Source organism: Pelodiscus sinensis, chromosome 17, assembly GCF_049634645.1.
Source record: "Pelodiscus sinensis isolate JC-2024 chromosome 17, ASM4963464v1, whole genome shotgun sequence".
NCBI lineage: Eukaryota > Metazoa > Chordata > Testudines > Trionychidae > Pelodiscus > Pelodiscus sinensis.
Window position 1 is genome coordinate 6,842,156 of NC_134727.1, and position 22,151 is coordinate 6,864,306.

At 42.3% G+C, this 22,151-nt stretch overlaps 1 protein-coding gene across 13 annotated transcripts in view; it reads right to left on the reverse strand.

Annotated features, from left to right (window-relative positions):
* The window catches only part of SPDL1 (spindle apparatus coiled-coil protein 1), a 94,339-nt gene that overhangs the window by 6,166 nt on the left and 66,022 nt on the right, over positions 1 to 22,151 (reverse strand). For 10 of the 13 annotated variants that reach the window (XM_075900165.1, XM_075900156.1, XM_075900159.1 and 7 more), the window contains 7 exons: positions 19,385 to 19,483; positions 18,335 to 18,445; positions 14,034 to 14,174; positions 12,099 to 12,211; positions 10,081 to 10,268; positions 5,924 to 6,257; positions 385 to 483 (listed from right to left, as the gene is read on the reverse strand). In XM_075900165.1, coding sequence (XP_075756280.1) covers positions 385 to 483; positions 5,924 to 6,257; positions 10,081 to 10,268; positions 12,099 to 12,211; positions 14,034 to 14,174; positions 18,335 to 18,445; positions 19,385 to 19,483 — 1,085 coding nt within the window. Of the gene's footprint in view, positions 1 to 384; positions 489 to 4,313; positions 6,258 to 10,080; positions 10,269 to 12,098; positions 12,212 to 14,033; positions 14,175 to 18,334; positions 18,446 to 19,384; positions 19,484 to 22,151 lie in introns of those variants that run through there. The other 3 variants (XR_012896298.1, XM_075900158.1, XM_075900157.1) reach the window with 3 other exon arrangements.

Consider the following 22,151-nt stretch of genomic DNA (forward strand, 5'->3'; position numbering starts at 1 on the left):
AGGCTGGCTCCTTCTCAGCAATTTACCTGCCTCTCCCATAGCTCCTCTATTCCCCGCCACAGCCTCCTTCCTCTCCCTCCCCCCGGCCGCCACCAGTCTTTGCTCTGCTTCTGAAGGGTGTCAGGAATATGATTCTCTATTGTAGTTTAAATTATTACTCAGAGTTCTTGTATTAATAATAACTAGTCAGAAATCTATTGTGTCAAAAAATGTTTCCTAAATCTTTTTTGTGGTCTGTATTGTTACACACATGCTTACTTACAGGTATTTTGATATAAATGACCAATCATAATTGAAACTAGTGTGATTATTTTGTGTTATTTTGACAAACGAAATATGCAGGATTTCAAAATATTGTTCTTTGGTACAGAATTCCACAAGTACCTTTTTGCTAGTGAGTGCAACCTCAGCTTTCTGGCTCCCCTTCTCCTCCTCATCTTGATGCCCTCTAAACCACTACCTGTAGGTCCCACAACGAAAGAGCTGCTCTGAAAGAGAATTGATAGTATGCTATTCTGCACATTAACTCTTGATCCTAATGTTTAGCCAATTGCTATTACAGTGCTAACAGATGAAGAGTAACTGATTAAAAACATTAACCGATGCCTGAATTTGGGTCTCTACACATAATCCAAACATTCTTACATACAAGAAAATTTCATTAAAAATAGCTGAGTTTTCTGATAAAAAAATAGGTAGAAGGCCAAAAAACACAGAAGGCCAATTAAAAGCCAGTATGTTTGCATTGCAAATTATGGCAAAACATTGCCAGAAATACAAATTTGTTAGTCAATGCTGGGCCTGGGTCCACGAATAATAAAACATCACATATGTCAGCAAGTTTCAAGCTGCAACATGTTACTGTACCATGTACCAAAGTCAACAGTCCTCTTAAGACTATTGCTATCTTGATGCAAACATCAACTTGCATCCTGTATAATTCAGCTATTACACCCACTCCACCTTATCAAGTAAATAAACTTTTAAACTAAACCAAAATATATTAAGCCAGTTGACAAAGGCAATAGTTAAGTCAAATATACAAGTGCTCTCTACCTAACCATCATTAGTTGTTCTCTACCTCAGTGAAGTAAAAGGAGGATGGTACAGCAAATATCTATAAAGAACAATAAGTGAACTCAACTCTCTTTATTGCTAAGTAAACATGTCACCTTCCCATTATTTTTTTTCCTGCCAAGTGTCATTACAGAATATTATGAAACAAACAAAAAAGTATATGGAAGAGAGGTGAGAAGGAATGTGTACTACCAAAGAGCAAGCAATCTGGTACCTACACAGAACGAACTCTCAGGAAAAAAAGTCACTTCAAAATATAACAGTTGCTCCGTCCTCTGTGGATCATGAGCTACCATCTTGTTAGTCTTTAAAGTGCTACATAGTCCTGTATTTTGTTTCAAAAAACCTCAGAGTTTTGATTTTTCTTTAATGTATATTCTATCTAGGTCAATATTGAAGGGTGCAGGAGAAAAAAAAATTTAAAAAGTTGATTTTATTTAGTGTTCAGCCCTCTCCCCTCCTGCACTCACCAAACTCTCCATTTGTCAGACACACGTTCCCACTTACCTTTAACCTCCCTCCAAACCCACAGCTGACTTCTCTAATCCCACCTTTTAATCCTCAAAAATGCTAGACATTTTAACTGCCTTCCATTACTTAATTAATTATGAATGTCACTTTCTCCAAAACCTGCTAATGCTGCTTCCATCAGTCAGTCATACCAGAACTCCTCTTTCACACCCAGCTTTAAGTGCTTTCTTCCTTTCTAGATAAGACAAGATGGCCCCAAAGGAGGCCCAAAACTCCAAAAGCCATTGTAACTAGTTTGGCCGACTCAGGCCTTTCCAATTTTCACAGTCTTGTTCATTTCTCCTCATCTTTCTCGTACAGAAAGGATGTGGGAGTCAATATTTATGACCAAGCTACTTAAAAGACGTTGGACAATAAAGGTCATAAGACAGTGGTATCGCCCCTCTCCTAAACTGAACTGGAAGCTCAAAAAGTGTGCTCCCGAAAACAAAAAACATCAGCTTCTGATTTATATCACACAAGCCAGAAGTGGAAATCCAATAATTACCTTTGAGTTTTATATTCTACAAGTTTTATGTACATTTAACTGATCCCTATGATCTTTTCCACATGTCAAAACAGTTGTCAGTTGAGTTTAAGTCCCCCTCTTTTTAATGAGTGAAATAATTCTAGTGACTAATAGCAACAATTAGCAGTACCAAGCATGATCATCTAGCATTTCTTCCCTGACCAATGTCGGCTTTTGTCTTACCATAACCCCTCTGTTCCTCTCATAGATGTTATGTCTTCAGAAACTCTGCTTCCCAAGCCACGGCCGCTTCCTCATTCAAAGCCTTACATCCCTCAGTCCATGTAGCCTACTAATTAAAATAGAACCAGCAAGTTTTTCCAATCTAATATGATGCCATCTTACTCACTCAGTGAGGGTATGTCTACACTACAACGTTAATTCGAACTAACTTAGTTCGAATTAGTTAATTCGAACTAAGCTAATTCGAACTAACGCGTCTAGAACTAAAAACTAGTTCGAATTAGCGTTTTGCTAATTCGAACTAGCAAGTCCACATTGAGTGGACCCTGAACAGGGCTTAAGGATGGCCGGAAGCAGTGCCGGCAGGGCATCAGAGGAGGACTTAGAGCGTGGAGATGCTTTCTCAGGCTAGCCGAGGGCTGCGCTTAAAGGGTCCCGACCCCCACCCCGGACAGACAGTTCTCAGGGGTTCCCCGCTTACAAACCAGTCCTGGCTTGGAGTGCCCGAAGTACCCACACTGGGCACATCACAGCACTCGGCCATCAGACCGGCTGCACTTGCCGCAGGCTGCCATCTGGGGAGAGGGGGCAATCGGGGGGCTGCAGGAGAGCTTCCACCCCCAGAAGCCCGCAGAGCCAGCCCAGTCCTCCCCATCGGGGGCTCGTGCCCCATTCCTCCCTCACCTCCTTCCACTTACCCTTCCCTAGCCCCCCTTCTTATTGATGTACAAAATAAAGATAACGTTTCTTCCAACATTGACTCTGTCTTTATTGAACAAAACTGGGGGAGACTGGGAAAAGGAGGAGGGAGAGGGGAAGAGAAAGGCTGGGAGAGGGGAGGGCAACTAACATGATGAGGGGTTGGGAACAGGTCCCAGATGAAGAGAGGCTACAGAGACTGGGACTGTTCAGCTTAGAAAAGAGGAGACGGAGGGGGGACAGGACAGAGGTCTCTAAAAGCAGGGGTTGGGTGGAGAGGGTGCATTCAGAAAAGTTCTTCCTGAGTTCCCATAAAGAAGGACTAGAGGACACCAAAGGAAAGGAATGGGTAGCAGGCTTGAAACTAGTAAGAGAAAGTTCCTCTTCCCAAAGCAAATAGTTAACCTGTGGAACTCCTTGCTGCAGGAGGCTGTGAAGGCTACAACTAGAACAGAGTTTAAAGGGAAGTGAGATCAAGTCATGGAGGTTGGGTCCATGGAGTAGTCTTAGCCAGGGGGTAGGAATGGTGTCCCTGCCCAAAGTTTGTGGAAGGCTGGAGAGGGATGGCAGGAGACAAATGGCTTGGTCACTGTCTTCGGTCCATCCCCTCCAGGGTCCCTAGGGTTGGCCGCTGTCGGCAGACAGGCTATTGGGCTAGATGGACCTTTGGTCTGACCCAGGACGGCCATTGTAAGCTCAGGGCTCAGGGTCGGGGGTCTCAGTGGACCCCCTTGATTTTCATGCACACCTGCTCCTGGGTGGCCAGGCTGGCAGCTCTCCTGCCCTAGCCGGCCACTTTCCTGTGCCTAGTGCGGAGATCGTGGACGAGGTCCACGATGTCCGCACTAGCCCAGGAAGGTGCCCGCCTCTTGCGGTCCAGGGCAAGCTCCCGGGAGCCGCCAGCCTGGTCCCGGGAAGAGGGGGTGGGCTGGGGGACATCGGGTGGGTGGCTCTGTGCCATGCCAGGTGCAGGGTCTGCTGGCTGGGTGCTGGCAGGCTTGCACCTGGCCCGGGCACCGTAGCCAGCCCGTGCCCCTTTAAGGGGTCCGGGGCTGGGAGGGGGGCATAGAGTTTCCCTGGTGTTGGCCAGGGTGGCCACCAGGGAAACCTGGGGAGGGCTAGCCTCCAACTAGTTCGAATTAAGGGGCTACACACCCCTTAATTCGAACTAGTAAGTTCGAACTAGGTTTAATCCTCGTAAAATGAGGTTTTCCTAGTTCGAACTAAGCGCTCCGCTAGTTCGATTCAAATTCGAACTAGCGGAGCGCTAGTGTAGCGGCTATGAATGTTAGTTCGAACTAACGGACGTTAGTTCGAACTAACGTAGTGTAGACATACCCTGAGTGTGCACTGTGCTCAGTGCATCCTTCAGTTATTCATCAGATTGTCTCTGATTTTATATTTTAAAGCTTCTCTAAATAGCATAAATATAAAAACATGGTAGCTATGAAGAAATTTCATTCACTACACTTCAGTTTTGCAAAATATTGTGATTCTCATTTTAATTGCCTCTAATTACATTCACACAAGGAAGCAACAAAAAGGTTGCACAGAAATCTTTACTTTTAGTGTTTCCTAACTTTGACCTCACAACCATAACATTCAGTCAGCACAGTTCTGTATCCAATTCCCGTAAGGTTTTTAAACAGTATTATGTTTCACAGTAGTATGTATGGTCACAATATAAAGCTAATTCATGCGTTACGCAGTACCATGAACAATGCCAAATAGAAACCTAAGAAAAACATTTCAGAAACAAGGGGGAGAAAAAAAAAGGGAACATTTCTGGAGGAGGGACTTTAAAGGAGATAGTTTACATTAGGAGGAATGGCTCACATTCCTGCATCATTTTCTAGCAAACAAGCTTGGGGAACTACATGGAATACCAAGTTGAAAGCCTGAGGCGAGAGCATGGTAAGGAACAAAGTAATGAGGCAGCTGGACAGGTCATGGAAAATGAACCTTTTTAAAGGAAACTTAGCTTCTCCCCACCCCATTCAACATTCTATTCCTCCCTCCTTGCAGGGTGGCTTCATTCACTCAGCCATCTTCTCAAGAAGCCAAAACATGCCTAGACTATTGTGACCTGAAATATTAGAGCTAGCCAGTGTTTTCTGATTATTTTACTTATGGAACTTTTAAAGCTATCATTAGAGCTCAAATATTTAATACTAGCCCTTCAAATAATTTCTACATACGCATATACGCTCCCACATGAGAATATTAGCTTGAACAGAAAACAGAGCATCAGCAAACAAAAAGTAGCATTTCTTTTACAAAGACAAAAAGGTTGGACCTCTGTACACAGTGCTAGGACTCGATCAATTATTACTGAAATTTTGAATAAAGGGGTGAAAGTTTCAGTAATTTTGACAAATATTAGTTTTCAAAACAAAGTTATGTTATTACATAACTCAAACATGATCTTGAAGAGTAAAAAGACAATTGAAAGCTACAGGTAATCATTTCTTCTGAAATAAAAATTAAGTTAAATCTCAAGTTTTCTCACTACCCAGGGAATGCAATCTCTAAAGCCCTGCCATAGTTTGTTTTGAATGGTAGCTTCAAACTGACCAAGAAAAGCAGCGTCTCATTGAAACCTCGGCAAATTAAGTTTAGTGTACTATGGTTAAATGAAAGATATACAAATCAACAGACTGATATTCTAAATAATAGGAAACTTTAAATCTCCATTATTCCCAAAATCCAGGTTCATGATTCTAAGAGTCCTTTTCATTAGCAATCATTTTAGTCTTTTTAAAGGGTTTTGAGAAGTTGAGCGTAGGCAGCCGGAACTGAGGAATTATACTGCATGCAACACTGAGAAAATAGATAAAGAAGTGGATAGCATAGTTCATGCAGCGAAAGAAAACAGATGCAGGTCTGCGCTGATTGCCATGAGCATACACATAAGATGACACTGACCTGGTGGCAGCTGGAGTAAGAGAGTTATTTCCATTTCGTTCACTTGAATCTTTGGTGTCCTCTTTAACTCTTTTTCTGTCCCTTTCAGCTTCAACCACTTGCTGTGTTGCTGGAAGGGGAGTGATATTCATTGGTGCTTCCACAAGAACGTATTTTCTTTGAGGGCCATCGCTTGGCTCCAAGTTCTTGGCACATATCTTTCTTTCTTCCTTATTTTGAGATGAAAAGTGAGTGGTTTCCTTTACTGTAGCATTTTTGCTATCTGCAGATTCAGAAGTCATGTTTACTGGAATCTTCTCCTTCCTTTGTATGCTTTTGGGGATTTTAATTAATTCTAGAGAAGAGAAACAGTTATGTTTATATAAAAAGAAACCCATGTTAGTAATTAAAATAAACCTGTATGTTCATACAGTTACTGACGCGAGCAAGATAGCATCAAATCTATTCAGGTAACAATTTGTTTAATGCTGACCATTCCAAAATCCATAAGGGTATGTTTACACTGCCACCCTAGTTTGAACTCTAACTGCCTCCATACTGATGGAAACATCAGTCAGTGACTTTTTAGAAGCATCTATCTAGAGCCTTGCAGATCGGTGGATATCCAGCTGGGGAGGTTTTGCTTTGTGTTCCCCCACTTGTGGAGATAAGATTAACATATATGCGGAACAAGGCATTCTCAGCTTTTGCTCCCAGGCTGTGGAATTCTCTTCCTAGGGATATTCGCATGGTGCCAACGCTAGCGTCGTTTCGGCATCAGGCTAAAGCCACCCTTTTTATTCGTGCTTTAATTAATGTTTGAGTCTGTATGTGTGTGTTCCTCCTCTCTATATGTTTTTAGCTGGTTATGTCCCTCTGAGGTCTCATTTTAAATTTTCATATTTTAAATTTTTATATATATTTACATTTTTTTTTGTTTGTTCTTGTAAGCCGCCTTGAATATTTTAAATAGGAAGGCGGGGTAAAAATATTCACATAAATAAATAAATAAATAAATAAATATCCCTGGGTAGTGGACCAGGTACCGGTACTCCTCACCCACCCCACTGCGAAGGGGATCAAAAGGGGTGCCAGTGCAGGCCACTGCTCTGCCAACAGGGAAAGGATGAGACAAGCTCCATCCTAAATCTCCGTGCAGGAGGGGCAGAGTGCTGGCCATGCTCCAGGCCCTCCCAGCCTGGTGAGCAATGATCTGTGAAGACCTGGATCCCTGCTGCCTTTTGCCCCTAGTCCCTGCATTAATCCTATTTGCCTCTTCCCTGTATGACCCTGCCCCCTCCTCACCCATCAATGCTCCCTCTCCGTTCCCCTCCAGATGGCTTGCTGTGTGAATTCACATGAAAGCAAAATCCATCTTAAAAATTTCCTGGACTCGTGGTCACTTCAAAGAAGAAATATTTTCAAAACTCAGATTTGCTGCCACATGCTTAACTCCTGTAGCAATTTGTTCTATGTCCGCTCTCATCCTTTTACCATTGTTGATTTGAAGATTCTCACTAGGTCCCAGATTTGTTGGGTTTTCCACATTTTCTCAGCCAATGTATCACCTGAAAGCATCCCTCTTGCCTATGCCTCAGCTTCTTACTGCCTGAAAGGCTATCAAAAGCCTTAATTTATTGTCCATATAAAAAAAGAACTTGCATTATATGTGTTTTCCATCAGTGCACTGTAATTTTACAAGGCACTTTGGTACAGTTGGTATGAAAAATGTTCCAAATATTTTGTATTATGACTCAAATTCTATTACATTTTCAAGAGACGCAAACTCAGGATTCACTCTTGACAGGCTTCAGCAGAAAACCTGTTCTGTTCCTTTCAAAACCCTATTTGAACTTCCACAAGTGGTAACAATGGTGCAGTGCTCCCATCCTTCCCTCTAATCTAATCCTTCAGGGTGCGTCTAGATTGGCAAGATTTTGCGCAAAAGCACCTGCTTTTGCGCAAAAACTTGCTAGCTGTCTACACTGGCCGCTTGAATTTGCACAAGAGCACTGATGTTCTAATGTAACAATTCAGTGTTTCTTGTGCAAATATTTTGACGCTCCCGCTCAGGGATAAGCCCTCTTGCGCAAGAATACTTGCGCAAGAGGGCCGGTGTAGATAGGCACCTTAATTTTTTGCGCAAGAAAGCCCGATGGCTAAAATGGCCATCGGAGCTTCCCTGCACAAAAGCGCGTCTATACTGAGCACGGATGCTTTTGCGCAAAAGCATCCGTGCCAATCTAGATGCTCTTTTGCAGAAATACTTTTAACAGAAAAACTTTTCCGTTAAAAGTATTTCCGCAAAATCATGCCAGTCTAGACAAAGCCTCGGTGTACACCTCATCTGCTCCAACAAACGCACTGAAAGATTGAAACTGTCCCAAGACAAATTAAAAGGAAAACAAAAACTGAGGTGTACAGAGATCAGAATACCTGATAACTTGAAGCTAATGGAAATTTAGAAATCATAACCATTCTCTCTGGCACTGAACTAGGCTTTGCTCCACTGCTGGAACAAAACAACAGTTCAGCTATACAAAACCTTTTTAGCTGTAAAACATTCTTTCAGACAACTGAAAATACAAAGTATTACAAACATTGCCTGCTCAAGACACCGAGCTTTCAGCTTCTTTCCTGCTAGTACCAGAGATAGAATCCACAGAGAAAAGCCAGCAAAGACTCCTTCAAATTCCCATTGTAGGTTAAAAATGTCAGCTAAACAATTAGCTGTACACACAAGCTCTGTAGAGGCCATGCAGTATAATCTGAAAGGCTTCCCTGGGAGGCAGACAATTTACTCACAGTAAGGAAGTACTGTGGCATTCTGAATGCTGACTTCTCCCTAAGTTGAACAATAATCGGGAAAAAGTCAAGGCTAGAAGTATGAACAGGCACTGACAAGACAGCCTTGTCAGACCAAACCAGAACGTAGTCCTTTCTAGAAAGGTTTTATGAATTCAAGAGAGATTCAGGCTGACCACAATTTTTTAGTGAAGAAGAAATGTTTTGTTTACCTACTGTGCCATATAGAGTACAAGAGAGGACATATAGAAAGGAAGGAGTTCAACAGTTAAACCCATTCAGTGAACAGCACTTTTGATTTTGTACTCATTGGCTAGATCTATACAGCCTGGGTCAATGGAACCAGGGTCAGGGTAGTACTCTAAAATTAGCAGCATAAACAGCTCTTTGAAGCTATGGCTCAGGCTGCAGAGTAGATTCCAAAGAGTAGGGAGATGAGGGCTCCAACGCAAAATTTGTCTTTAAAAGCTGGAATAACAATGGGCAAAGTTAGGGTGCTAGACCACTGCTCTCTATACCTGGCTAAGGCAGATTCTCTCTGAGGAAGGAGAAAATTAGGTGGTCAGCCCTCACTTTCAAAGACAACTTTAAGTTGCTGCAGAGATCTCCTCAGAGTAATACGCAGGCCAAGTGTCTTGGACTGGTAAAAGTTTCATCATCCAAAATTTCCACCCTGCTTCACATGGTCCATTTACTATTTGCTGTGAATTTCCATGTTTTAATTTCAGAATCCTAAAGCACATGCATAACTATAAACATACAGGCTACGTCTACACTAGCCCGAAGGGGCATGCTAATTTTGAACTTGGGAAGAGGGAAATCCGCGGGGGATTTAAATATCCCCCGTGGGATTTAAATAAACATGGCCGCTGCTTTTTTTCTGGCTTGGGGAAAAGCCGGAAAAAAGCATCTAGACTGGCGCGATCCTCCGGAATAAAGCCCTTTCCCGGAGGATCTCTTATTCCTACTTCAAAGTAGGAATACTTTCCCCCAAGCCGGAAAAAAAGCGGCAGCCATGTTTATTTAAATCCCCCGCGGATTTCCCTATTCCCAAGTTCAAAATTAGCATGCCCCTTCCGAAGAAGGGGCCAGTGTAGACGTAGCCACACAGATTTCAGACATGTAAAACTGAGTCAATATACTAATTCAGTAGTTTCATTTCAATAAAGCAATGTTTTAAAAATATCACTTCTGTTTAGCAACTTACAGGTTGTGAAATAAAACAAGTGATTTAACATCTGGCTAAACTGTTTATGGTCAGGTTGAAGGCACATTTTTAGCTGACTGAAAATTCATGTCTTAACAAGCTAGTCATAACAAAAGAGGCTCAGATATTTTTTTTGTTCAACTGTATTAATGATCAAAATAGTTACCTTCAGGTTCGTATTTCATTTTCAGCTCATCTAACATAACTCTCAAGTTCATGTTCTCACTTTGGCAAACCTGCAGGTGCCTCTCATTGGCAAAAAGCTTCCTTTCTACCTCCAGAACCCTCTGGCTCTCATACAAAGCTTTCATCCTCTGTAAGGATAATTCTCCTCTCAAAGTTTCGGTCTCCTTACTGGGAAGGAAAAGGAATTAACCAGTTTGAAATTCACAAGGGTCAAATTAGGTAATAATTGACAATAAGCTTTGAAGATGAATTGATTTCGTTGTTGAGCATCTCCCACTCTTCCCTCCTCCCCCCAGAACTAACAGCAGCAATTGGAAATCCAAATGCTCTTAGAGAGCGAGGAAAAATCTCAACACAGTTTGATTTTCATTTCTACGATAGGAATAATAGTTTAATGGTGGACACAAGGTTCCTGAACATAAATGCCTGTAATTCTAAAGTAAATATTATACATACAAGTTTAAACTAGCAACACCCTCCCCCCAAATAACCATCTGTGCTTAGACAATATAATTTAGTCTTGTATTCAACTTCAGCATCCGTATTTGCAGTGTTTGGACTAAGAGTAACCCTTTTGAGCTAAACACTACAGACTGGGGACAGATCTCTCTGCCTGGTATTAATATTCATAGTTCCGTTGAAGCCTAAGCTTTTCTTCTGTGTATACAGTATGAAAATTGGGTCATTTTAGCAGAAGATTCCACTACTGCTATTCTGTACAACCAAACTTGGACTTCAAACCAGAATGAAGCTCTCAATAATATTAATCTGAAGTAAGTCTAACCATGTAGACTCAGATTGGAGGTGGTAAAGGCATTTTAATGTATAGACAGCCAAGGATAAAAGTAAAGCCAAGACAAGAAAAGCTAAGAAATCCTAGCATAGTAGTAAAAACTAGACAATATCTTTCACAATCACATAAAAAAATGTGGGTTTTAGGTTCCCAGAAAAGAGAAACTAAAGAAAAAAGGTTAAAACAAAAATGAAAATTATGAAAAGATGAAAAATTAGCATTCTAGATGTTAAATCAGGGGCATGCTGAAGCCATAATTTTAGGCTGTAAAGGGATATTTGAGAGCATTGACTATGGGGAGGCACTCTATGCCCATGAGATAAAAGGGCTTCAGTAACATGGAAGGGATCTTTGGCACTATCTAGAACAGAGAAGACTTGAAGATATCTTATTAACACTCTCTCAATACCAAGGAACAGAACCATCACTCTCTGTGTCAGACAGGAAAGTATTGGGGGGGAGGGGGAGATTGTTGACTGTACCAATATGGTTTGCCCTGGTGCATTTAATACAGACTGGGCGACATTAAAGGGCATGGTACTATGAGGTTAGTTCCATAATGACCAAAATTGAAGCACTCTGTGCTCAAGTGATCCAATGATCTGGCCTCTGTATTACTGGTAGCGGTCTCCAAATTTCAAGATTGCATTAGAACAAATTTGTCAGGGACCTAGAGAACAGACATCTCATGCATCTATAATTTATTGGAATTATTGCCTGGCAAAAGCGGGACTACTTAAAGACAGAAGACTTAGGATGGATGATTCCCAAATCCTGGTACTGGGGATGGATGGGAGTTCAGCATAACAAAACAGGAATTATAACTTCAAAATAATAAAAATGATCAGAGCTTTGGCAAACAGGCTGCTATCCTGTCTGTACTCAAAATTAATAGGCACACAACTAACTGTAGTTTAAAAAAGGGATGTGGAAAAATGGACTTGGAGGAGCGCTGAATCTGGGGAGATGGGAGAACTGAAGGGAAGTTGGGTTCCTCTGTCTTTCAGGCTATTGATACAGGACACTGATGACCAAAAGATTCCAGTCTTGAGCACCACATGCACTGAGAATGGAATAAATGTGGACAAACGAAGAAACGGCACAGAACAACACAGCTGTAAATGGACACAGATTACAAGTTTACTGTATTATTTTAAATGATAACCTAAATTACATTTCTTGGTTTGAAAACCCCAAACACTTACTTGAAGTTCTCAAGTTTAATTTGAAGCAAATCTGTATAATAGCCATCTTCAAATTCTCCACCTCTTGAACTGCTACTAGAAGGTTTTGATTCTTCCATATTCTCATATAAATTCTAATACAATGGAACAGTTCAAAAATTGTCAAAACCAGTAGTTTTTAAAAAACACACTTTCTATTTTATTTACAGTTTTTGCTGATTTGTCAATTTTTTCAATACAGCTGCTGCAGACAAAGCTACTGCTAGGTACAGGCAGTTCCCGGGTTACATGGATCCGACTTACATTGGATCCCTACTTACAAACGGGGTGAGGCAACCCCACACTAGCTGCTTCCCCCCAGCAGACCAGGGAGACCCGGAGCGGCTTTTCTCAGCAGACACCTCAGTTTGAGAATAAAGGACTGAGGGTAGTGAGGTGTGGGAGAATAAAACTGAGCTCTGGAGAAATGTTTGGCTAGAGTTTCCCCTACAATATGTACCTGTTCCGACTTACATACAAATTCAACTTAAGAACAAACCTACAGTCCCTATCTTGTACGTAACCCGGGGACTGCCTGTACTCTTTATAAAGGGATTAACCTTCAGGTTCCAAGAACCTAATTTCTTTTGACTTTTTCATCCAAAATTGTAGAAAAAAGCAGCCTGAACTAAAAAAAACCCCAACACCACCACCAACCACTTCCAGTCTTGAGGAAACACAAAAAGCCTTGATCTTAAATGTACTCCCATTTTCCAGTATAGAATAAGCTACCCTCACATTCAGTCTATTAGTGAAAAACAAAATTTTAGAAGTGTCCTTGTTGCTGAGACCAGAAATATAAACAACTGCCCCCAGATCCTCCTCTTGAACTCTACAAGGGCATCCACTAGTGTCTCAAACTTCTTAGCCCTTATCTTTCTCAAAGCAGGGACCTGCATCCCTATTCCTCCAGATCAGGTATTCAGGGGTGCAACTGCCCAACAGGTTTGACCTTAGTCTAGCCCTTCAAGATCTAGCCATGCACCACTAAATTTGGAAACCAGAACTGGATGCAATAATCTGTTATTGTCTCCACAATGGCAAATACAGAAATAAAAGCTGCACCAGTGACTAGCTAGCCTATACAAATCAAAATACATTTATTTTAAAAGGGGGTAAATGGGGCAAAGAGAGGTGATTTTATTTCTGCATATGGCAATGAGAGACAATAATGGCATACTGCATCCAGTTCTGATTTTCTTTTCTTTTTTACTTTTTAAAATTAATGAGGGAGCTGAGGAGAGCTACAAAGGTCTTTCAAGGACCAGAGAAAATGCCTCACATTCAGTGATTTATAAAGGTCTGCCTGTTTAGCTTAGCAAAAAGGATTGAGAATGATTTGATACAATGTAGAAATACTTTTATGGGGACAAAGATAAAGGGTACCCAAAAGCTCTAATTTAGTGAAAGAGAGATAATAAGAACCAACTAGCTGGATGCCATAGCCAGACAGATTCAAATGAAATCACAGACATTTTTTAAAATAACGAGGGTGCTAAGCTATTTGAAAAACCTACCAAGAGAAGTAGCAGGTACTTTATTTCTTCAAGTCAAGACTAGAAGCCTTTCTGGAAGATATGCTTTAGCCAAACATGTTGCTATGCTCAATACATCTCCAACTGGATGAAATTTAAACAATAGTCTGACTACCTAGATTCCAAAGGCTAAGTTATGATCCCTTGAGCCTTAAAATCCAAGAACAAACTTTTGAGCCATGACTCTTTAGGACTTAAAAGCTGCCCATAATAGTAGTAAAATGGAGACTATTGCCAACCTAAATATGAGAGTTGTGAACACCATTGAGATTATATAGAATTATAAGCAAGATTTTATGCTAAAAGCCTTCTCTCATTTTAAAGAACTGATTTCTCACATGTAGTGGTTAAAGTTGACAGGTTTATTTTGTGAAATACATACCTTAAATTTCTCCAGCTGCCTCACTTTCATTAGAAGTTCTTCTACCTCACCATTTTTTTGTTCTAACATAGACTGCAAGCGTTCTAGCTGCTCAAGTTCTGCTTGAGAACCTTTCATCTGCAGCAGCGTAGCCATTTGTAGCTAAACATCAAGCAAAAACCATACTGACGTTAAGACAAAGAAAACCTGTCAGAATTCATATCCTTATGCAGGTTACTTGGGAAATTGTCCTAACTCAGCAGCTGACATTCACTACAATACTTTTAAAACTGCTTTTCTACTCTTACAAATACAGAAATGGCATTGAGTTATCTCAAATAGCATATTAAATACGCTCTCTTACAATAAAAAAGAGTTTGTAATATTTGCTGGCCCTGTCCAACCTATCCTGGACTAGTTTTGAAGTGTCCTATATGACCTTATTGGGCATTACCTAGTTACATACTCAGTGACTCCTCTGTAAGCCCAGGTACAATTTAATGAACTGTGTTGATTATATACAAGAAAGCTACACAAAAATATAAAGCTGGAAAAAAAGTGTTAGCCTAAAGAAAGAAATCATTTAGTACACAAAGGAAGCAGATCCAAGAAGATACTAGTGTAGTGATTTAACCAGAGCAGTCAAAATTTCGTTTACCACTCACATGTTCAATGAATAAACTTTAATATCTACCACACGCCTTTCTATTAGAAAGCACAGGAATGATTAAAAAAATTCATTTCAGCTGTAGTCAGAAAGAACACTTAACTGTTCTGTTCACTGAACTGACTTGCTTTTGATGTGATTTTCAAAGTACCATACAGACAAAAAAACAAAAAAAACACTACCACACTCCCCACAACTTTCACTGGACGTCTTAGTTATTTTATCAACATCTGCACCATCAAAAAATATCTTCACTACATAACCTATAGAGATGTAAGAGAGTGCAGGCAGTCCCTGGGTTACGTACAAGATAGGGACTGTAGGTTTGTTCTTAAGTTGAATCTGTATGTAAGTCGGAACTGGCGTCCAGATTCAGCCACTGCTGAAACTGACCGCCAGTTCTGACTTACATACAGAATCAACTTAAGAACCCTAAGCGTCCCCAAGTCAGCTGCTGCTGAAACTGATCAGCAGCTGATTCCAGGAAGCCCGAGGCAGAGCAACTCTGCCTCGGGCTTCCTGTAGTCAGCGTTGGTCAGTTTCAGCAGCGGCTAAATCAGGACGCCTGGGGCAGAGCAGCTGGGGTGCTGCTGGGTTGCTCCAGTAGCGCCGCTCCTCGGCGCTACTGGACCAACCCAGCAGCACCCCATCTGCTCTGCCCCAGGCGTCCTGATTCAGCCGCTGCTGAAACTGACCAGCAGCGGCTGAATCAGGACCAGAGCAGCTGGGGTGCTGCTGGGTTGGTCCAGTAGCGCCCAGAGCGGCGCTGCGGGACCAACCGGCAGCGCCCCAGCTGCTCTGCCACAGGCGTCCAGAGAAAAGTCTAGTCTGCTGGAGGGGGGGGGGGGGCATACTAGCTGCGCCCCCTCCCACCCCAGCAGACCAGGAAGACGCGGGCGGCGGACCGAGACGCACCGCGGTCCCGCCGCCTGGGTCCTCCGCGGCTCTGCTCCCGGTCTCCCTGGTCTGCTGGAGACCAGCAGACCAGGGAGACGGGGAGCAAAGCCTCTGAGGACGCCGGCAGCGGGACAGCCGCGGGGCGTCTGGGCTGTCCCGCTGCCGGCTTTCCCCGCGGCTTTGCAAAGCCTGGGGAAGCCGGCAGCGGAGCAGCCCAGGCGCGCCTGGGTTGCCCCGCTGCCCGAGCCCCCCCGCGGCTTTGCAAAGCCTCGGGGGGGGGGGGGGTTCGGGCAGCTTCCCTGAGGCTTTGCAAAGCCGCGGGGAGGGGGCGGGGGGCTCGGGCAGCGGCTTTGCTCCGCGTCTTCCTGGTCTGCAGACCAGGGAGACGCGGAGCAGCTTTTCTCGCCCGGAGTACACGGGCGGCGGGACCGCGAGGTCCCGCAGTCCGTGTACTCCGGGGCAGCCCCGTTCGTAACTGCGGATCCGACATAAGTCGGATCCGCGTAAGTCGGGGACTGCCTGTAGTCGATTAGTCAACTACTCAATAAGCCTAGGCTTATCAGGTAGTCGAGCTGACTACTCACTTCTCCCCCGTACTTGCTGCCTCTGTTATAGAAGAGAAGCAGGAACTGGTGCTGGGGGGGAACCAGCTTAAAGGCCGGTTTCCCTCCAGCACCGGCTCTATAATATGTGTGGGGGGAGATTGGGCAGGCAGAGGTGTGGGGGAGGCAGAGACCCAGCACGAGCTGGGACTGCTGAGTCCTGCCTCATGCCATGTTCCACACCTATCCCACTGCAGCTCTGCCTTTTTAAATGTAGACAGAGTCTTACTATGTTTAAAAAGGCAGAGCTGCTGCAGGGTAGCTGCGGGACCCGGCGTGAGTCAGGACTCAGTCATCTCAGCTCGCACCAAGTCTGGGGCCTACCCCCACTGCGGCTCTGCCATTTAAACGTAGTAGGAGTCGGGCTGCCTGTGCACCCAGCTCATACTACATTTAAACTGTAGAGCCTTTGGGGCCCCTTATCAACTAATCATGTGCTCAATACAAACTGTATCGAGTACATGATTAGTCAATTATCTGCTTAACATCCTTAATGACCTATAAAGTCAGAAGATCTGTCCTCTACATCCAAAACACTCCATGTACGCATATTAGACATATAAATTAAACTGAAATATAATAAAAAGCAGTAATATGTAATCAGACAACACAGAATAGCAGTGTATATCCTCTATGTAAGAGCACAGGCTGAAAGTGATACTATGGCAAAGGCAGTGAATTGCATTTCACTGGTTTAGTAACAAGTTTTAACAACCTAATACACAGTTATTATCGAACAAGTGTGCATGGAAGTGAGAGGGATAGGAATGAAGACTATATCCAAGGCATGTATTTTACCCAGAAGTAAAAAGAGATGGATAAATGAAGTACATTAACCTTGAAGCCCTTGACGTCAAGTATATTCATTCTTAAGATTTGTAAGAGACACAGAAGCTGGCAGGTTTCTGCTGCTTCATACTTCTTCGCTCTCTTTCTAACCCACCTAATACCATCTACCCCAATTCCTCTTGTTACCCTTACACCTCCCAGCAGGCAGAAAGCTCAAACCATGCTTCCTCTACTCATTTTAGAGCAGAGATAGTCTGCACTGTCGGATTCTATGCCCCAAATATTGCTCCCCATATTGGTTGCCAGGGTAAGGAAAAGGCAGCAGCATTAGCAGTGGAAAGCAATATTTCAGATGTGATAAAGTTAGGGAAGTCAACAACTTTCCACTAGAAGGGTGGCAACAGTGGGTAACCAGAATGCAGGATAGTCCCAAAGCATGCGTTTGCACTACAATTTCCTCTTCCAGAAATATCTGATGCCAACCCAGATAAGGACTATTAGACATAGTAGCATTTGGAATGAATTGGAGAACATTACAATGCAGAGTGAAGTAGAGAAAAATCAAGGAAAAGAACAAGACTAAAGGACATAGAAATAAATCAATCTAGTACCACTCTTTTCCAACTCTAAATTGGCTCCTTCACTTTAAGATAGCCAGAAGCCAGCATTGTTCTAACTCAGGAGGATGCACAAAATTCAGTGTTTAGATATGATCATTTTAAACTGATAAGCGAGATGGGATACTAATAGAGGCTTGAGAAAAGGTCTATTGAAGTATATGACTGAGTAGAGTATTAGGACAGGGATGACAGACAAGCAGAGCAAGAAAGCAAGACATAGTAAAAGCAGCAGGATCAGAGGAAAAACAAAGTGAAAACATGCTCAGATGTTGGCATGACCTGCAATGCACAGGCTGCCAAGCTCTATTAAGGCAGAGATGTAAATGCTTAAAGTACAAATAAGACTCCAACACTAGGGCAAAGGACAACACATGAGCATTATGGGTGATACAAGGACAAATATAGGGTAACCATTTTGCATGCTTTCCAAATTTGTATTGAATGACTGACAGCAGAACAAAAACTGCTATTGCTAATAAAGTAGCTTTAGTCTAATGTTTTATTTGTTGGGAGGACTGAAAATATTTGTTAAGTTGTCAATAAGAGATCCTTAAGAATAAATTAAGCCTTCATGTAATACTGACCTAGATATGGACAAAACCCTCAGACACACACTCTTATTTTTGCATGAAAGTCTACCTGTAATTTTTTTTATCTATAGCCTGTAGAATCAAATCCTAATGTGGCTTCTCAAGCAGTGTTTTGTCAGACCAAGGAAACCCTGGAGTATTACAATAATGGTCATACCTTCATTCTTTGCAATTGTTCTCTAGTGAATGCATGCTGTTTTTGTAGTGACTGATATTTTACTTTCACACTGATCAGCTGACGTTCCATTTCTGCCCTACGATCCTCCACCTATAAAACATTGTTAACACATTATTACGATGGAAATCATAATGATGGTCAATTGGATGCTAGTGTTTACAATATTAAGGTAAGAACATGAGGTTACAGTCATCACCAGTGACACTTGTGGAAGCATGGCCACAGATTACTTCACGTACCTATAAGGAAGCTAAAACAAATAAACATTGCCCTAAAGAAACAAGGTCAATGGATTATAATAGGGATATTAGCTTCTTGTACTATGGCTATACCAGTAAAGTAACTCCTAAAATCCCTTAGAAATATTGTACACACTAGATTTGCCTATTGACATCAGTGCAAGTTATCATGATATTTTTATATACAAAAAAAAAAAAAAGGTTTCATGCCAGTTACGCTAATGTAAAGGGAGAAGTTGGAACAGAACTACAACATGGCACTTCCATTAATACCAGCTAAGAAGATATGATCCCTGCGGCTGATTGAGTTATCCATTACTTGTGTTTCAACTACTAAGTCAGACAACCCCATCGGTTAATAACCCAAATACATTAGTGAAGAAAATCCAGCTAAATACTCCTTCCCAATTTAGCATTTTCATTTAGCTTAGTATAGTAGACAAAAATATGCCACCAAGCCTCAAGTTTTTCTAAAGCGGTCCATTCAGTTTTATTAAAAAAAAAAAAAAAAAAAGGCTAATTTGCACAAACAAGAAGTCAGACACAGGCAAAAAAAATTCCCTGCTTTACGGCCTTTTGCTACATGTCCACTTAAAAAAAAAAACATATCTTGGACATATAGCAGAGATGCCCTGTACTCAAACAGCTAAATACCTAAGGTAATCTTTGAGAGAGTCCTATTTTATACCTTAAAAACACAAATGCATCAGCACTTAGTGTATAACTGAAGATACAAGCTTATAGTGATTGAAGTATTTATGGCTCTCCCCAATAATGTGGTGTAACATACCTCTGCGAACAGAGAATTGCCTTTACTATTAGGGTCCAAAGCCTGAAGCTGTGCATGATCCAGCTGACCTTGAAGTGCCTGGTTAGCTTCACGAGCTTTCTAGATTAAAGCCAGATAAAGAACAGTCAGTAACATGTCTGTATTACAGGTCAGAACTATGTAGTTGACACATTAGGTAGGTGCCTCGTTGTTGCTGGAGCTTTACCATTCAGCTCAAGCCACTAGCAGAGTTCTTCCAAAACTGTTAACATACTTTAGAAATTGATTACTAGCAATTTGACAGTTCTATCAAATTAGTTGTCTGTAAGGCAAGTATAGTTAATTCTTCCTTTAGAAGAAAAAAAGCAACATGTTTTAAATTGTACTGTTTTTTTAGGCCACCAGGGTGGATGTGATAAGAGAAGATGCTAGCAAAAAGGTATTATCAGATGATGAATTTTGTTTTTTACATCTGTTTCTCACCTCATTCAAACACTAATGAGAGGAAGTAAGCAATGGAACATAAACAACAGGGAAGGAAGAAGCAGCAGAGTTAATAGTAGAAAAAAGGTAGAAATTGGATGAGCCCTCTATAAAGCCTGGTCATAGAATTCCAGCCTGAAGAAACTCTAGTGCATCTGAGGCAGAGGTCAACATGGCAACATCAAGAGACTAGGGCTCCTTCATTGAAGTGTCCTGCACAATGAAGGTCGCTGACCTGAACAACTTTGTTTCCTCTCACACAGAAGCATAACTTTCAAGTGTTCTCTATCAGGATTCCATGCAAGGAAGGACAGGAGTCTAATGAGCAAGCACAGAAGCCTGATTATCATGTGAAGTCCCTTATCAGGCTGCAGCGTTGTGGGAAGTAAGCCTGTCTCACTTGAGCGTTCCCTATACCAGACTGAATAATGAATTGCCTCCCTCCTGGAAACAGCATAAGGAAGTAACCCATACACCCCAACCATGCCAGGCCTCAGCTGCAGGCAGGTTTGCAGGGCTGCAGTTAGACATGGAAGCACTGGGATGAGCCTTCTCTACCTGCAGCTCTACAAACCCACCTGTCCCTGGGACTATACAGGAGGCAAGGGAATGGGACGCTTACAGCCTCAGTCAATGGAAAGTCCCTGCCAAAGTCCTGGCTCTGCAGGCTGAAAAGGAAGTGGGAACGGATGGACGGACTGTTAAATATTCATTGCAGAATACAAACTACACCATTATTTATCCATTTCAAGTGTTAGGAATCTAACCAGCGTCCATATAAACATCTCAAAGCAAAGAAATGCCTCACAGGGAGTGCATCTAAGCTACATAGCACAAATTGCGTAGTTTATTTCGAGGTAATTTCAAAATGCTTAGTTTGAAATTTGGCGTTATCTACACAGCGCTAAATTTCAAAATAAAAAGTGCTATTCTGAAACGTTCCTTAACTCTCACGGAACAAGGTTTACAAGGACGTTGGAATAGCAAGCCTGTTATAGTTTGAAATAATGGGCGCACTCAAAAGACGCAGAATAGCTATTTCGGGATACTTCCACCTTTGAATGTCTATCAGTTTGTGCACAAACATTCTAGAACAGTGTTTCTGAAAGTGTACCGCGGAAGCACTTTAGCTGGCTGCCCCAGTTTATGTACCGGCGCCATCGCCATGGAGCCTCGTGGCTCCCATTGGCTACGTTTCATCCTTTGCGGATAAGGGGAGCCACGGGAAGCGGCGTGGGCCGGGCCACTGCTTCCCATAGTTCCCCTTGGCAGCAAAGGACAAAATGAAGCCAATGGGAGCCACGATGCTGGCACATAAACTGGGGCGGCCAGTTAAAGTGTTTCTGAAAGTGTTTCTGTGGTACACTTTCAGAAACACTGCTCGAGGACAGTCTAAAAAGAAGCCATGTGACGGCTGTACAGTTGCAAGATTGATGTGGCCTAGTAAGCATAGGAAGTAATAAAAGTGTAAATAATATGGTAAAGGGGCATAGGGATTTCTCCTCATGATAAAGGTGCATATCACAGTTTTAAAATCCATATCCTAAAACAAGTAGTAGATATCTTCTGGAAAAATGCAAGTGATAATAAACCATCAAGGACATCATTGTAAGTTGATCTAGAAGCAGCTTGTCACCTAGAACAATTAAATTTTGTACTCAAGTGAAACACTGAATAAATGGTCAAAAGAACTGACATTTTGTATTACAGCCAGTCCCCGGGTTACGTACAAGATAGGGACTGTAGGTTTGTTCTTAAGTTGAATTTGTATGTAAGTCGGAACTGGTACATATTGTAGGGGAAACTCTAGCCAAACATTTCTCCAGAGCTCAGTTTTATTCTCCCACACCTCACTTCCCTCAGTCCTTTATTCTCAAGCTGAGGTGTCTGCTGAGAAAAGCTGCTCCGCATCTCCCTGGTCTGCTGGGGGGGGGAGGGGCGCGCTAGCTTCGCGTCTCCCTGGTCTGCTGGGGGGAAGCAGCTAGTGCGGGGTTGCCTCATCCCATTTGTAAGTAGGGATCCAATGTAAGTCGGATCCATGTAACCCGGGGACTGCCTGTATATCTTTCAACTGTTTTCCCAGGTCCCCATCTTTGTCGTCTCAATGGACCATGGTCCTCAGCCAAATTCTCTCTCAACCATGATCCAGAATCAGCATATTAACAGTAGATGCTCTTTATCTCCAGAAGCCCCACAAACTACATCAACAAACTGAGATGCCTCTTGTTTTCTTGGATAAGATGTTAATTTCAACCTCTAGGAGCTCAAAGAAAAAGAAAAAGCTGCTCTCTCAAAAGTTTATGGA